This window comes from Nanorana parkeri, unplaced genomic scaffold (assembly GCF_000935625.1).
Source record: "Nanorana parkeri isolate BGI_ZX_2015 unplaced genomic scaffold, ASM93562v1 scaffold1269, whole genome shotgun sequence".
NCBI lineage: Eukaryota > Metazoa > Chordata > Amphibia > Anura > Dicroglossidae > Nanorana > Nanorana parkeri.
The window spans coordinates 55,339-72,911 of record NW_017307537.1 but is presented as its reverse complement, the minus strand read 5'-3'; the positions used below and the strand labels follow the sequence as shown (position 1 = coordinate 72,911).

General features: G+C 43.6%; 1 protein-coding gene across 1 annotated transcript in view; it reads right to left on the bottom strand.

The window, feature by feature from the left end:
• Positions 1–511: 511 nt before the first annotated feature.
• Positions 512–17,573, bottom strand: part of ZFP91 (ZFP91 zinc finger protein) — a 50,063-nt gene continuing 33,001 nt past the window's right edge. Inside the window, exons 8-13 of the mRNA XM_018568980.1 lie at positions 12,391–12,510; positions 8,219–8,269; positions 5,440–5,518; positions 4,021–4,135; positions 1,451–1,550; positions 512–1,349 (exon numbers count right to left, since the gene is read on the bottom strand). Coding sequence (XP_018424482.1) covers positions 902–1,349; positions 1,451–1,550; positions 4,021–4,135; positions 5,440–5,518; positions 8,219–8,269; positions 12,391–12,510 — 913 coding nt within the window. The 3' untranslated portion in view covers positions 512–901. The remainder of the gene's footprint in view (positions 1,350–1,450; positions 1,551–4,020; positions 4,136–5,439; positions 5,519–8,218; positions 8,270–12,390; positions 12,511–17,573) is intronic.

Genomic DNA, 17,573 nt, shown 5'->3' with positions numbered 1-17,573 from the left:
AGAGTAAACTAAAACATGAACTCTGTTGGAGACTCCACCCTGGAAAGTAAATTCTCCAAACTTTACACATCTTTTCTAGGAACCAGTTAAATTTTAAAGCCAACTACTGAACTCAGCATGATCATACCCTACAGATATCAAAATCATTTATGGCGCTTTCATTCTGCTCCTAAGAGGTGCATTAGTGGGTAAGATATATCTCAAAAGCACAAAAACCACAGACATACTTTAGCCCTGGTTATCGAACCTTCCCAACAGATATACTGACACACGCCAACTGTTCAACAACGCACCACTGGTGTCAACAAGCTCCATCCATTTTAGGATCAAACATTAGGATGAAGAAGTACGGGGTGGTTCCCTGATCTTTCTACCTGGAAGGGTTCAATTTTACTTACAACCTGGAATATCCCTTAAAAAAGTGGGAAGAGCCAGTAATTCACTGATTACAAGAGACCGCAAGCAGCGCTCCAAGTAACGCCAGCAGCTTTGCTTGGGGGAGAGGGCTCCATATGAGACAGAACAGCTCAGTTTTATTCTTTAAACATATTATATACAGTGAGAGTGCAGGGCACAGCACCCAAAGAGAGGAAACGGAGACAGGGATGGGGCATAGAGAAAAAAAAAAAGGTAACGAAGGAAAGAATAGATAAAAAAAAAAAGAAAAGAAGATTGAGGGAAGCATAACCGGGTAATGGTCAGAATTACGAAAAGAAGTCAGAGAAGACAAAGTAATATGTTGATGACACCAGATGGGTCAGATTTTTGTGCCTGGTCATAGCCTATGCAGATATTACAAGTAAAGAGAGAGAAAGCATTGGTAGAGTGAGACAGCCAGCCAGCTGGGAGGGGGACAAGGAAACAGTCTAGGTGCTGTGCAGAGGGATCAGATTCTCCCTCTCTAAGGTCCTGCAGAGTCCGCATCCTCAATAGGAACCTGTGTGTTAGAAGCCAGTCCTCCTGCTGACTGCGTGGAGCAAGCCACTAAAATCTTAGAGCTGGAGGTGGTATAGATGGTCTGGGGACTTGCCAGCTCTTCGTGGCCCTCTGTGGTGGCAGCGTCAGAAGCCACAAGAGCCATGGGAGCCCCAGGAACCAAGGGAGTCGGGGTCTCTGGCAGCAGCAGTTCATTGTTGGCGGTAATGAGAGCGCCAGAGTTGGCCGCCAAGGCTTCGGCTAAGAGGATCTCAGGATGGCTCTTGGCCTTGTGGGCCACAACACTGTCCTTCTTTTCAAACTTTTTCCCGCAGATGCCGCAGGAGAACTGGTAGAAGGAGTCGGCATCATGCTTCTTCATGTGCCAATTCAGGGAGGCCTTCTGCCTGCAGGTGAACCCACAGAACTCACATCTAGAATGAGGGGGAAAGAAGAATAAAAAAAAAAAAAGTAGATAGGTGAGTGCCAGCTAAGGGAAGTCTGCAACACATCAGGAGAGGATTTCAGCACTCACTGTAGGGGCTTTTCTCCTGTATGGATCATGCGGTGCACAGCCAGGTTGTGGGAACTCTTAAATGCTCGGGCGCAATATTCACAGATATAATCTCGCTGATCTAATAACAGAAACAAAAAACAGAAATTAATGTGACCTCCCCAAAAAATACACAAACCCCAAAAGACAAACTGTACAGGGGCTGCCGCCTTCCAGCAGTTTGTGATATGTTTCTCAAGTAAATATACAAATGCAGTGCAGCATAGAAACCCTCCTTTATGGCTACTGGTACTGAAAGCATTTACTCTAACTGGTATGTAGAACAGATCCACGCCTGGTCTGGATCTTCAGATATATAAAGCAATTAGTAATGGGGCCGTGATGAAAACTATAATGGCAAATAAAGAAAAACAACAGTAAGAGATCATATCCTCTACTTGGTATTCCTGACTAGATGAACACATCTCATGTGTTTTAAAAGTACAGCTATCCTTTAGCGACGACAATATTTTTAGATATGTACTTTGATGTTTTTGTTTTTTTTAAGGAAAACTCCACTTTATGAATATGGCATATACTAGTCAGTCTCTTCCTTGCAATCATACTTAGTTTGCAGATGGGACTTACTGTTAGCCAAATCTTCTTTCTCATGTAAATAACACACTGCTTTTCCAAGAACAGACCTCAAGTTCAAATTATAGGCACCCACAACAATGTATCGCACCTAAGTGGACCTAATAACACATAAGACCACCTTTTCACCAACTCTGCCCATCCTACTACCTTAAAATCATAAGTAAACCCCAAAACTAAAATATAATATATTGCTGCTTTTTTCCTTTATTTTTAGCTGGTGATCCGGCCAGTAACACAATTACTGTCCAATTCTATTTTTGTTCTTGTTTAGATATCAGTTAAACCCATAAAAAGCTGGGTGAGAGAATTGGCCAATCAGTGAGTCTGCCTAAACTCTAATACTCATCACAACTCAACTCAATCTTTCAAAAACTGAGCTCATGATATTTCCTCCCGCCCGTGCACCTTGCCCCAACTTTTCCCTTGAGATTGATAACACAACTATCCACCCCTCCTCGCCTGCCAAGGTCCTAGGTGTCATCCTGGACTCAGACCTTACCTATCTTCCCCACATCCAATCCCTATCCAAATCCTGCCACCTTCACCTTCGTAACATCTCCAAAATACGCCCCTTCCTCACCAATGAAACTGCAAAATTACTCATCCACTCGCTTGTTATATCTCGTCTTGACTATTGCAACTCCCTCCTCATTGGCCTTCCACTACACAGGCTATTCCCCCCTTTAGTCTATCATGAATGCAGCTGCCAGACTCATCCACCTGACCAACCGCTCAGTGTCTGCAAACCCTCTCTGCCAATCCCTGCACTGGCTTCCATCCCCCGCCCCCCTCTGCCAATCCCTCCACTAGCTGCCAATCACCCAAAGGATAAAATTCAAAATATTAAGAACCATTAACAACCACTTACAAAGCCGTCCACAATTCTGCCCCCGGCTATATCTCAAACCTTGTCTCAAAGTATCACCCTAGCCGTCTCCTCCGCTCTTCCAAAGACCTCCTGCTTTCCAGCTTCCCCCATGCTCGTCTTCGGGGCTTCTCTAGAATCTCTCCCATCCTCTGGAACTCCTTACCCCAACCTGTCCATCTATCTCCCACTCTGACTGCCTTTAGGCGATCCCTAAAGACTCATCTCTTCTGGGAAGCCTATCCCACCTCAACCTGACCACTGAACCATCACGTTCTCAAACAATTCATCCCCACACAGCTACCTCCTCATGTATCACTAGCCCCTCCCTTTTAGATTGTAAGCCCTCACGAGCAGGGCCCTCCATACCATCTTGTCTTGAATTGTATTGTGATTGTAATGTCTTCCTTATATTGTAAAGCGCTGCACAAACTGTTGGCGCTATATAAATTCTGGATACTAATAATAACTATGTAGTGCAAGGACCTGCCTGATTAGATACAAATTGGATGAATCGTTAGGTTTGTCCTCATATTACACAGTTTTGGTATATTTAAAGCGGATTTTACGGTATATAAAGCGGTATATTTAAAGCGGCTTAAGGAAGTATAAAGCTTGGTTGTACTGCCTGGCAGGGGTGTTTTACCAACAAGAATGGCTGTGCAGAATTACAAATCCCGTGGCTGGTGAAACACAGTATTTCAAATGTGTATTTAGCTATTAGCCTGAAGGGAAGCTTGCATGGCCTAAAAAGTACCAAGCTTACAATACTGGTTCTAGTGCCTGTATGTTTCCACTTTAGATCGACTTCTGTGTCCTTGTATTCTAGGCCCAACCTGTATACAAGACATCAACTTCTGGCCAAGTCGAGACAAAGTTCTTCCCCTGTTACAGAGCTGCCAAATGGCAGAACCTCAGTAGCCAGGTTAGGCTCTGCTATTTGACTGTTAAATAACAACAGGGCAAGGGCTTAGCATAAGAGGAAGGAACATACAGCCAACTTGTCCAAAGGTCAAGGTCACAGGCATTCATTTAATGATTAAAGTAGGCAATACAGGGTTCCTGATTTTTCAAGAGTGGACCTATTTACCTGTGTGGTGCTTTGCGTGGCGCATCAGCTGCTTCTGCAGACGAAAAAGCCTCCCACAGGAAGGGTGCGGACACACATATTTCTTCTTTAAAAGGTGCTGATATTTAATGTGGTGCTAATAAGAAAAAGACAACAATGTTATATTCAAAAGCCTTCTGAATTCTTCCAGTGATTAATCCAATCAATCCCCCATAACCTCTAATGAAGGTTTCCACTTTCATATATGCAATGGCCAATAATAGTCCTGCTATGTAAGGAAATGCATTGTCTTATAAATGGTGCCTCCTACCTTGTTCTGCATGCCACGGCTGACTCATGCCTCAAATTTGTTTACCATGTTTATCCCCATCCCTGGTTATGACACACTACACTCATGCTGCCACCTGTCCCCCAGGACACCTCAATCATACATACACTATGCCTGCTTGTCCTTGGTACAGCGGTTCCTGACCAACTGCAATCCTGGCAGGAATTACATCACAACAGCGGAAGCAGCACAATAGCATCATAGATAGCCCCAGTCTTTAGGTGACCAGGGATGGAACAGTTGTCAATTACAGTGTGGCATCAGTAAGACATCATATCAATAAGGTATGGGGTCTTTGAGCTACACATATGTGAATGTGGAAAGGCCATTGTCAGCTGAAGCGTAGAGTATCACAGACTACACCCATTTAGAGACCTGCCTATCCCCTTCATGATCTGGGACACTAAAAGCTTTGTCACCAGACAAAGTACTGGAGCCAAGAGAATCAGCAGCACAGCCAGGAAAATCACATGTCTAGAAAGAAATCAGCTGCCTGTGATAGTTCGTTTAAATTCCTTAAACAGAATTGAGAGGAGCTTAAAGGAACCCTGTATTGCGGAAGTATAGAGGCTTCCATTGCTAACCTTTCCTTCTCGGAATAATACCCAAGCTGCTAAGCCAATCCACTGCCTTTAGATTTGTCCCTCTGCCTATCCTTATTTACATTCTTTTTCCAATTCCAAAGTACAAAAGCCAGAGGCAGCACGACAATTAGCATTTTCAGAAGCAGTCCATCAATGGCGGACCCCATATTTCTCACAGCACAGGTTTTACTTGTCTACATCAAGAAATAAAAAGGCCCTCTGTTTCTTATCTACTCACTAACATTAAATCTGTAAAAAAAAAACAAAAACAAAAAAAAACACCATATACCATACCTTAAAGTATAATAAAGTGTCACCTGCAAAAAAGACATGGAATTCCAGGAATTCCACTTTAAGAAGTGTTGGATTCTGCACAATCTTCAGCCGCAGTTTCTTATCACTACTTCAGAATGAACTTTGGAATGAGCAGCAGAAGAGGGGAGAATTTGATGTATTTATTGCAGGGGGCACTTTATTATACAGCTTTATTTTAGTGTTTTAATCATCCTCTGTGAAGCGCCTTCTTACCTGTAAATACCTAGGGTGTGCCAGTACTGTGCCACATCCTTCCATCTCACAGCGCACATACTGAAGCGGGGGCTTCTTTCTGAACAGGGCAGAAAGAACATATTTGGGGAGAAAAAAGAAAAGTCAATGTTATAGAAGAACTCCTGGAAAGCAGCTAAAACATACAGCTGAAAAAACAATCCCTGCTTTGGAATAAGCATTCAGCACACCTTGGACTTTCCCAGATTTTTGCAGTGCTACACCCTGGAATTAAAAAGGATTTAATTGGGATTTTATGACCCACACCTCCCTATTAGGAAGATCACCTATCATTAAAAAAAGCAATAGGGCTGCTTATAGCAGGTAGCAACAAACTCAACTTTTACAGAAGTTGAGATCTATATATAATTTCAGCTGCATGTATCTCTGGATCTGGAATGTCCGGCACACATGGTCTTCACCAAAGGTAACCTCTTTTTATGTAATTCAGGGACACCTGGGAAGTCCAAAAGCAACAGAAAAGAGAGGTGGATAACACAGCAAGACTGCCAACAGGCACACATAAAAGAAACAAGGGGAAAACCCCAACTCAGATAGCAGCCTGTAGCACCTTACGGCCAAAACTAGCATCAGCAGAGGCCCAAACATCCCCCTGGTAAAACTTAGTAGATGTATGAACAGAAGACCAAATGGCAGCCTTACAAATCTGTAGAGGAGGTGCTTTCACAGAAAAGAACAGAGCCTTGTCTTTTGAAGAACAAGTATACACAATGACCTGTCTAATCAACTGAGAATGGTGGAACGAGATGTAGGGAGTAGGGGCGCCAAATCATTGTGAGGAGGGCTTAGTTCCATGTTTGGATGGCTTAGAGGTCATGGGCCTCCGTTTGAATTGGAAGCCATCTTTGGCTTTAGAGAAAGAGGCCTAAGAGGCAAATGGAGTTTTTCCTGGCCGAGGTTGATGTAGGTCTACTGGGATGAACCTTAGGTTCCCTCCTGCTGGGGAAGAAAGTGCCCTTACCACAAAGGCGATCTTCTCAAAGCATTTCTTACAAGCTGGTTCCCCCCAACCGGTACTTCAGGCACAAGAGCTACATATCTGGACAGAAAGATGTCCCAGTCTAGAAAGCAGACTCAACGTGTCAACCAAGCCATCCAAACAGTAGCAAAAGGCATCTGGCAAAGGTTCCAAGTGCCTCAAGACCACGGAGGCAGCTGAGATGAAAATCAGGATCACGGGCCATTTGTTTTGTCCAGACTGCCAAGGTCTGACACACTTCCATAGCGGCTGCAGAGAGGCCCAATAAGGGTGACAGACGTCCTAAACAGACCTCCAAAGTGCTTATCCACCTTTCCTTAAAAGCAGGGACATCTTCTACCGATATGGTCAGGAGCTCCTTAAGGCAAGAGTTGACAGAATTGACTTCCAGCACCACCTATATTTTTGAGGAATTTGTGGAAGTACAACTCAAAGTTTTAAGACTACTGTTGGCCTTTAATGGAGGACAAAGAAAAAAAGTTAAAGGAGAACTATGAGGTGAGTGCTTTTCACTCACCTCATAGTTCTAGCCGACCTGTGACAATGAGACTGTCAAAGGTCAGCTCAGTAGATCGAGAAGTGAGCGAACACATACCGGCGTTTGCTCACCTCTCGATCCTGTCACAGCTCTCTGCCGTGACAGGGCAGGGGCTGGATTCCCCCCTCCCCGCTCCAATCCGCCAGCGCTGACTGGCGGATCGGATGGGGGAGGGGGCGGGTACAGCTGGCTCTGCCTCTAGATAGGCAGAGCCAGCTGTCACTCACGCAGCTGGGCGGATCCAGACATAATTGTCAGGATCCGCTTCAGCTGCGGCGTCTCAGTATACCGCGTGTAGCTTGTATCCTCCCGTTACCCTAAGGAGAACTATGGGGAAAAGCCTTAACCCCATAGTTCTCCTTTAACTAGAAGTCAAAACACAGCCTCCTCGCACTGATACTATTCACTCTGCAATAGAGCTTAGTCACACTCAATAAAGCGGACTTCTTGTTCCTAGTCAATAATTTTTTTTAAAGGAGAATTATGGGGAAAAGTGAAATACACTCATCCTCGTAATTAGAGCCGACATATGACACTGAAGCGGACACACCTTGGCTCTATTAATCGAGAATTGATCGGTCACATACCGCTGATTGCTCAGTTCCCGATCTTCTCACTGCAGAGAGCGGTGTCAGTCACTGCTCTCCGCAGGGATTCCCCTCTCTCTATTCCTCCAACACTGATTGGAGGAACAATTGGGGGAGAGGGCGGGCAGAGACAGTTGTCAATTAGGCAGTGGGGTGGATCTCAACAATACTGTTGGGATCTGTCTCGGCTGCAGCCCTGGGCAATAGTGCGCTATATGCAGAGTTCTGGGTCACAGGAGGACATTGTATATGACCCTGTGACCCTAAAGAGAACTATAGCAAAAAAAGGTTGGGCCATAGTTCTCTTTTATTGTGGAATTAAAGCCTGAAGTGCGGCTTGCACGATTGCATGCGGTGGACTTGTGGCATTGTAATTACTCATAAGCTTGCTTTCCATTCTAGACTGATCACAATATTATAAAGTTTTTACACTACAGTACGTGTAAATTCTAAACTGTAATTATTTTCATCCACACTTTTCATACAAAAGGTCAGTTGAAACATTTTTCAGTGCCTTTACACAATACTGCCTGTGACTGTGCCAAACCAATGACAAGTCTGTGGAAAGGAACCACAGTGGGTCTGCCCTGGCACAGTAAAACCGCTGTCCATTTTTCGATGCAAGAATCTACTCACCGCCTCTTTGGGAGCTTTGGAGTTTTATCATCCTTTCGCTTGCGGCCTCTCCTGTGAGAAGATAAGCAGGAAAAAGAAAATAAGTAGAATTACAAAGCTTACAGAGACTATTTAGGAAGGGGGTAAAATGAAACAGATAAAATTACCCTGTCTTGACCAGTGCTGCAACTAACGATTATTTTCATAATCGATTAGTTGGCCGATTATTTTTTTAATCGGATAAAGATAAATGAATAAACACCATATTTTATTTAAAATAAAATACACAAATGGAGTGTTACAAACAAAGTTTACTTTAGAATAAAACGGCATGCATATTTTTGCAATCGCTCCGCACTGGAACGCAAAGCATTGCAGTACCGCACGTTCCAGCTTGAGCGGGAGGCGCGTTTGGGGTGCCATCGAAACGAGTGGAACCGCACATCCCTTTCTGACATGCTGGCATAGTTTTTGTATGTAGGTGCACCCGACTTGTGTTTCCGTTAGTATGCGCGTGTTTGCGGGGTACTTTATTTTTTTAAAAATTAATTTGATCTAACTTTATTTCTTTTCTTCCCTTCCCTGAGAAAGCCCATCACCCAACTGTCCACCCTGGGATATAAACAGCAGAGAAGACTATAATGTAAAGTTCTGTCTAAGACAAGATCGGTTCTACCTCTCTTGCTGCAGCTAGGCTTCTGGAGTGAAACAGGGCAAATGCGACTGCCATTCCTAAAGGTTCAGAATCCACCAGGACCTCTGCAAAGTCTGGCCGATCATGGCTTCATTGTCCTCCAGAAACTGGGCTGACTTGTCTCCTAAGTAAGAGGTCATCTAAGTATCCCAGAAAGGGGAATGCCCCAAATGCGCAGCGAGGCTAGCACCGGAGCTAGCACCTTGGTGAACACCAAAGGTGCAGAAGACAGGCTGAATGTCAGGGCCACAAACTGGAAATGCACAGGCCCCACAGCAAAGTGTAGGAAAGCTTGTGCACTAGAACAATGTGGAATAAAGGTCCTCCTTAACGTCCACCGATGCCAAGAAGTCCCCCTGGTGAAGGGGGGTGATGGCAGACCTGGTAGATTCCGTATTAAACTTCTGAGTCCGAATGAAGACATTTCGAAATTTCAGATAGAAGATGGGGCAGATGCTTGAGGACCATAAACAGATTGGAGTAAAAGCCCCAAAATCACTTTGCCTCCTGAACTGCCAGAGATGACAGGGCTCTATAGTGGGTCTTCACTCACTTATCAGTCTATCTAGTCCACGGAGATGGTAAATGCTTTGTTAAGACGATCCACATAGAGAGCAGATTACTTTTTACCAAAGTCCTCGTTAAATGGATACAGGGGTGATAAGGCTGCGCGCTTAGGAGGTACAAACATCTTGTCAGAATGTTTAAAGTCCCTATAAAGGACCAGTGAGAACTGTGGATGCACCGAGAGGTTTTAGATGTACTGTAAACAGCAATGTTAGAAGCAACAGGCTGATTCTCTTGTTTTAAAGTCATGCGTACCACATCACTAAGAACTGAAATGCTCTCTTTAAGTTAGGGAGTGATAGCAGAAGACTGTGACTCCACAGAGGTAGGTTTGACCCTTAAAAGATGGCAAATACCCAGCATTAGATAGAGTCTCAAAGGCTGACTACTTGAAGGCCACAATCAGATCAGGAAAACATGGGAAGGCACTTGTGACCTCTTTGGTCAGAAAACATCTGTACTATATAGTCTATAAAATCCTGCTTGGTTGCAGTGAAGTCCTTCTTGGATAGAACAGAGTAGGCATGTCCGAGACAACTAGGAAGACTCCAAAAATGGCAGATTCTAGGAGCAGAGGACAAGATTTCAGGGTGTGAACATCAGCTACATCAGTAGGCACAATGAAACCAGCAGTGGATCTATTAGCGAAGTGTGAGCTGGTGACACCCGAAACAGCGGAAGTGGCCCTCCTGTATCCAGAACTAAACGCGTTGAACCGCAAGGTGGAAAGGCAATAGTGGCTCTGAGTACAAGCTATGGCTTCAGGGACTCATGAGACGGCTTGAGGTGACCAAGTCTCTGTAGACGGGCAATAGGAATAGACCGAGTAAAGAAATTCCTGCTGCTCTGGCTTATTCTTGCAAGCCGTAACAGCAGGAGGGAGATGCTTCTTCTGTGCTGAATAGCAGGAAAGAAAGTGCAGAGCATGTGCACTCGACAGTCCACCAAGCAGATGATGTCCTTGCTCAGTCCCTTAGCATTAACCCTTCTTCCGTAGAACCAGCAGTAGCAAGAAATTCAGTCTTTAGAGTCAGGGGCAAGCGCTGACGCAATGCCATGGCTGTGGACCAGGAAATCAGCTCAAGCAGCGATGTAGACAGGAATCTTGATGGGAAAAATAAATCTAGAACAAATGTAGTTAAACGTTTCCCAGCAGAGCTAAAGGAAAGAGGTCCATCCTTCTATGGCACTAGTAAAAAACGGAGGCATGCTGGTACTAAGAGGGGTTATCCTAGGCTGGCCTATAGTTTTTGTGTTTATCAGTGTCCAATCCTCCTGTAGGCTGCAGTATAACCTGAAGGTGAAGACTTCCTATGTCCCTCAATAGACGAGAAAGATACATTTTGTTTTTCTAAGTGGTCATGTGACCACTTTTTTTCTCTCCCTGTGCAGCCTTGCTGGATTAGTGGGTGAGCAGTAGTAAGTAGAGCAATAAAAATACATAGTGTCTTGCACTACATTTGTCTTAGAGCCTTTGCTGAAAGGGGGCTGAAGTGGAGTCATTACACAACCTTGCAATGCAACAACAGATGCATAGACTGAAAGTTCACAACACTTTAAAGAATTAGAACAGCCACATACAGCATTGTCACTCTTACTCAGGAAGTTCTATGTTAGTGGCAGGATCTACAAGTATGTTTGGCAGCAAGCCAATAGCTAAAATAGATAGAACTATGCTACTTCAAGTTCCAGTGCTTTCTATTTTACATTGCTTAATGTTTGATTCTGCATGTACATACACTTTAAACTAATAGGTTGTACAATCTACATACAATGTACCCCCTCCAGCATACAGACATTTATGAAGTGCTATATATCTCTAGGCCAGCGTCCCACTCAGGTACCCTCTATAACTAAGTGAATCCAAACACAGATAGAAGAAGCCACTAGCGCCAACACTCCATCGAACATAACTGACTCCCATGAGATGGCGGCACCTTGTCAGGGGAACTGGAAATCTAGCAAGGCAAGAGCAAAACAAGGAGCGTCTCCCAAGCGTAGAAGTCTTTGCATGTTGGGTATCGTTTTACTCGTTGTAACCTCATCTTTTATATTTCATTTAAAAAATGGGTAATTTGTTGTGTTTTGGGGCATTTAATTAAATTTGTCACTAAATTTTGGGGTTTAATAAGGAGTTGCGCTAATATTGCGCAACATAAAAATTTTCAACTACCACCATTTTATTCTATAGGGTCTTGGCATTCAGAAAATATATAATGTTGGGGGGTTTTACGTCATTTTCAGGCCTAAAATGTGGAATATAACATGGGTGCAAAAATTGAAAAAAGGGCCTCAGTCATGAAGGGGTTAAAAAATGAACAATAAGGATTGTACTCACAAACTTCCAATAGTGGATAACCGGTAATAGCAGAAATCTCAACAGAGGTTTAGGGATGGACGAACAGCAAAGATATAGGGCTTGAAGACAGGAAGCCTCATCAATTTTACTGCATGGCAGCCCTCCGCTTAACGCGTTTCAGTAGCCACACCCCATTTCTTAGGAGGTGTGGCCCCTTAAACGCGTTGCAGTAAGATGGATAAGGCTTCTGGTTTATCCTCATACTTCTGTTATGATTTCTGCCATTACAGGCTATCCACTATTGGATGTTGGTGAGTACAATCCTTATTGTTCATTTTTTGATCAATAAAGAATGACCCTCTATAACTAGGTTGACATACAGTATATCAAAAAATGACAGGAAAAAAAAAGCTCAGCCCCTTCCTAATAAACTCTGCCCTTTTTATTGCCAAGAGTGCAAAATGCTGCACTACAACCCCCTTATGAAAGTCATGTGCAAACTGGCATCTGGTGAAAATACCAGTTTTGACATCTGCTTCTATAAATCCAGTGGAGGGCTTTGTAGTTTTCTCTGACTCAAGTATCTGCAAATGTAAAGGTTTCTCCCTATAAAACAGGCTTTGATGCACTTACTTTCTAGGTGCTTCTGGGCCTGGACCTGGATTCTCTTCCTTCACCTCCATCTTTACTTCGACAGTACTGGACTCTTTCCTGCTGCGTGGACCTCTGCGCCTGGTACCACCAGAAGATGACCTATAAGAGAATTAATGAATGTAACTGGAGAAGCCAGAAAGAATCAAAGTATCAGAACAGAACGCACAGCTTTCCAGGCTCAGTCTCGTCTGCAACTTTTCTGCTTTGGGCCACCTATAAAAGATTAATCTTAAACACTGGGAAAGCACACTGGGAGTTTGGCATTATTAATAATCAGTTCATGGCTTTCAGCACCGCATACTAGTGGAGTGAAGAAAAAAAAAAAAAAAAGTGTCTCGAAATGTTCCTAAACTCTGTTCCTAAACCCCATCCCTTGTCATTAATCTGACCCCAACCCTTTAAAATTAGCACATAGATCTTGACTGAACCTCAACATTTAAAGCTGAACACGATACACTGTGAAGGGAATTGATTAAAACTGGAGCAGCTGTACATGGCAACCAATCAGCTTCTATCTTTCATTTTCAAAATGTAACTGAACAAACTGAAGAGAGAAGCTTATCGGTTGCCATGGGCAACTGCTCCAGATTCTGTCTGCTCCACGTTTGATAAATTCCCTCCAATATCTTTTGTTTAAATATATTCTTCAATAGCCACAAACGATATTAACCCTCTATGAGTGCACCAAATGCCTTTGCAAACCCAGACAATATATGGTTAATTGTAGCAATGACGTTGTCACCGTGCTGCCTGTGAAGAGAGCATAGCTGTAGGAGGGACCTAGGTCCACCTACTGCAATTTACCTGCAAAAAACTAGAGGGGGCAAATACAAGACCAGTAATCCTGTATAAGGAGAGATAACAGCAGTGACCAGTCTTTATTAAAGGAAGCTGATGCGTATAGGCAAAGTACAGGAGTTGTTTCATGGATTACTGCACAGACCTGGAAGATATACACAAAGGACGCCAAGACTGAAGTAAGAATACCTACGCATTTTGTATTCAGACAATATTTATTTACCCTTATATCAGCTTAAAGTGTATGTATAGTCAAAACTCTGCACTCTTGCAACAGAAGTGTCACGTCCCCGAGCTTAGTGCGGACACTTAAAATGCCATATAACAAAAGTGTTGACTACTTTAACGGACAGTTTTGCCCTTCTCCTGAAGCTCTGGCAAGGTGTCATTATTAGTCTTTAGCATAAGCAGGAGACAGGCCAGCCTCCCCAGGGGCCTTACAGTTGATATTTCTCATCTGACAGGGATAGAATAGCAGTAAATAGCTCACACACTGAATAATCATCTCTCTTTGATTTAAACTGTATGTAAACCCAAAGCCTGCTGATAAGGAGGAAGGAGCTCAGCTGCAGGAGTAAGTGAGTGCTGTCACTGGAAGGGACATGGTCATGGGGAGTCTTGCTGCTCATCGCCCCGGCCTGTGCAGCTAGCAAGGGGTTACATGACCAAGCACAATCCTAAGCAACAAAGGTATTTTTATTTGTTTGAAATATATGAATGAAGGAAAACATTTTCACATGCATTTTCTGCACTTATTTGAGAGTTGATGTTTTGGGTTTCAAACTGCTTTACACAAAAAGATGTGCAGAAGTCACATTTCTAAAAAGCCAAGTCCGTGAATGAACTTCTCCAGGCGAGAGCTAAACCACTTCTAGAGAAATGTTCAGTAACTGACAGCTCTCAGATCATTATTTCATGGGACAAGCTAAGGGCTCTTTGAAGTCTAAAAACTGTGCGGAGAAGAACTTGTTAAGGGAGATGTAGCATTGGCAACTTGTACTGCAGAGTAATCTCTGGCAGAACAATTACTTGCTTTCAGAGTACATGACCTCCAATAAGGGATCAGGCATCGCACAGCATTGAGCTTTCCAGCCATAAGAAGGGGCTAGCTGCTTGTCTATCATGCTGATTTAATAGCATTGAGCTTTCTAGTCATAAGAAGGGGCTAGCTGCTTGGCTATCATGCTGATCTAATAGCATTGAGCTTTCCAGCCATAAGAAGGTGCTAGCTGCTTGTCTGTCATGCTGATTTAATAGCATTGAGCTTTCTAGTCATAAGAAGGGGCTAGCTGCTTGGCTATCATGCTGATCTAATAGCATTGAGCTTTCCAGCCATAAGAAGGTGCTAGCTGCTTGTCTGTCATGCTGATTTAATAGCATTGAGCTTTCTAGTCATAAGAAGGGGCTAGCTGCTTGGCTATCATGCTGATCTAATAGCATTGAGCTTTCCAGCCATAAGAAGGTGCTAGCTGCTTGTCTGTCATGCTGATTTAATAGCATTGAGCTTTCTAGTCATAAGAAGGGGCTAGCTGCTTGGCTATCATGCTGATCTAATAGCATTGAGCTTTCCAGCCATAAGAAGGTGCTAGCTGCTTGTCTGTCATGCTGATTTAATAGCATTGAGCTTTCTAGTCATAAGAAGGGGCTAGCTGCTTGGCTATCATGCTGATCTAATAGCATTGAGCTTTCCAGCCATAAGAAGGTGCTAGCTGCTTGTCTGTCATGCTGATTTAATAGCATTGAGCTTTCTAGTCATAAGAAGGGGCTAGCTGCTTGGCTATCATGCTGATCTAATAGCATTGAGCTTTCCAGCCATAAGAAGGTGCTAGCTGCTTGTCTGTCATGCTGATTTAATAGCATTGAGCTTTCTAGTCATAAGAAGGGGCTAGCTGCTTGGCTATCATGCTGATCTAATAGCATTGAGCTTTCCAGCCATAAGAAGGTGCTAGCTGCTTGTCTGTCATGCTGATTTAATAGCATTGAGCTTTCTAGTCATAAGAAGGGGCTAGCTGCTTGGCTATCATGCTGATCTAATAGCATTGAGCTTTCCAGCCATAAGAAGGTGCTAGCTGCTTGTCTGTCATGCTGATTTAATAGCATTGAGCTTTCTAGTCATAAGAAGGGGCTAGCTGCTTGGCTATCATGCTGATCTAATAGCATTGAGCTTTCCAGCCATAAGAAGGTGCTAGCTGCTTGTCTGTCATGCTGATTTAATAGCATTGAGCTTTCTAGTCATAAGAAGGGGCTAGCTGCTTGGCTATCATGCTGATCTAATAGCATTGAGCTTTCCAGCCATAAGAAGGTGCTAGCTGCTTGTCTGTCATGCTGATTTAATAGCATTGAGCTTTCTAGTCATAAGAAGGGGCTAGCTGCTTGGCTATCATGCTGATCTAATAGCATTGAGCTTTCCAGCCATAAGAAGGTGCTAGCTGCTTGTCTGTCATGCTGATTTAATAGCATTGAGCTTTCTAGTCATAAGAAGGGGCTAGCTGCTTGGCTATCATGCTGATCTAATAGCATTGAGCTTTCCAGCCATAAGAAGGTGCTAGCTGCTTGTCTGTCATGCTGATTTAATAGCATTGAGCTTTCTAGTCATAAGAAGGGGCTAGCTGCTTGGCTATCATGCTGATCTAATAGCATTGAGCTTTCCAGCCATAAGAAGGTGCTAGCTGCTTGTCTGTCATGCTGATTTAATAGCATTGAGCTTTCTAGTCATAAGAAGGGGCTAGCTGCTTGGCTATCATGCTGATCTAATAGCATTGAGCTTTCCAGCCATAAGAAGGTGCTAGCTGCTTGTCTGTCATGCTGATTTAATAGCATTGAGCTTTCTAGTCATAAGAAGGGGCTAGCTGCTTGGCTATCATGCTGATCTAATAGCATTGAGCTTTCCAGCCATAAGAAGGTGCTAGCTGCTTGTCTGTCATGCTGATTTAATAGCATTGAGCTTTCTAGTCATAAGAAGGGGCTAGCTGCTTGGCTATCATGCTGATCTAATAGCATTGAGCTTTCCAGCCATAAGAAGGTGCTAGCTGCTTGTCTGTCATGCTGATTTAATAGCATTGAGCTTTCTAGTCATAAGAAGGGGCTAGCTGCTTGGCTATCATGCTGATCTAATAGCATTGAGCTTTCCAGCCATAAGAAGGTGCTAGCTGCTTGTCTGTCATGCTGATTTAATAGCATTGAGCTTTCTAGTCATAAGAAGGGGCTAGCTGCTTGGCTATCATGCTGATCTAATAGCATTGAGCTTTCCAGCCATAAGAAGGTGCTAGCTGCTTGTCTGTCATGCTGATTTAATAGCATTGAGCTTTCTAGTCATAAGAAGGGGCTAGCTGCTTGGCTATCATGCTGATCTAATAGCATTGAGCTTTCCAGCCATAAGAAGGTGCTAGCTGCTTGTCTGTCATGCTGATTTAATAGCATTGAGCTTTCTAGTCATAAGAAGGGGCTAGCTGCTTGGCTATCATGCTGATCTAATAGCATTGAGCTTTCCAGCCATAAGAAGGTGCTAGCTGCTTGTCTGTCATGCTGATTTAATAGCATTGAGCTTTCTAGTCATAAGAAGGGGCTAGCTGCTTGGCTATCATGCTGATCTAATAGCATTGAGCTTTCCAGCCATAAGAAGGTGCTAGCTGCTTGTCTGTCATGCTGATTTAATAGCATTGAGCTTTCCAGTCATAAGAAGGTGCTAGCTGCTTGGCTATCATGATAATTTAATAGCATTTTCTAATTCACTAAACTAGCATAAACAATGGTGATCAAGTGTTCTGACTGCACTGGCTTCAGAAACCACTGGCTCAGCGGATGAGCATCACAGCAGAGCAAATAGTATTTTCAGCAACAACATCTGTATGTCAACTATGACAGTCTTCCTTGAATGAGCAGATGGTTGCATATCACTGAATACCTTTTCCATAAGGCCTTGTTCACACCAAATGCAGAGCAGATCCGGTCAGGTTTCTGCACACGCACGCTAGTCTTTTAGATGCGTTTTTGGCAAAAAAAAATTCTTATTTTAGTTTAACATGGGCCTTAAGTGCGTTCCAGGCATTTGCATGCGTTTTTGATGCGTTTGCAGATCCAGAGCAGGTAAAATAGGGCCTACTGCAGTTTTTTTTACCTGCTCCGGATCTGCACGCTGCGATGTGAACTGTAGCTAAAAATACCATAGGAATACATTGGACGCAGTTTTGATTCGGTCTGCACCTGCTCCGCGCTTGGTGTGAACTAGCCCTTAGAACAGGGGTCCCTAAATGCAAGACTGTGGTCCAGACAGGGACAAAGTGGCGGTTCTGTCTGGACCACGTTAGCCGACCTGCACTGGGTTATGGCTGGCTGACAGTGGATACCCCTACCTCCGAGGTCGG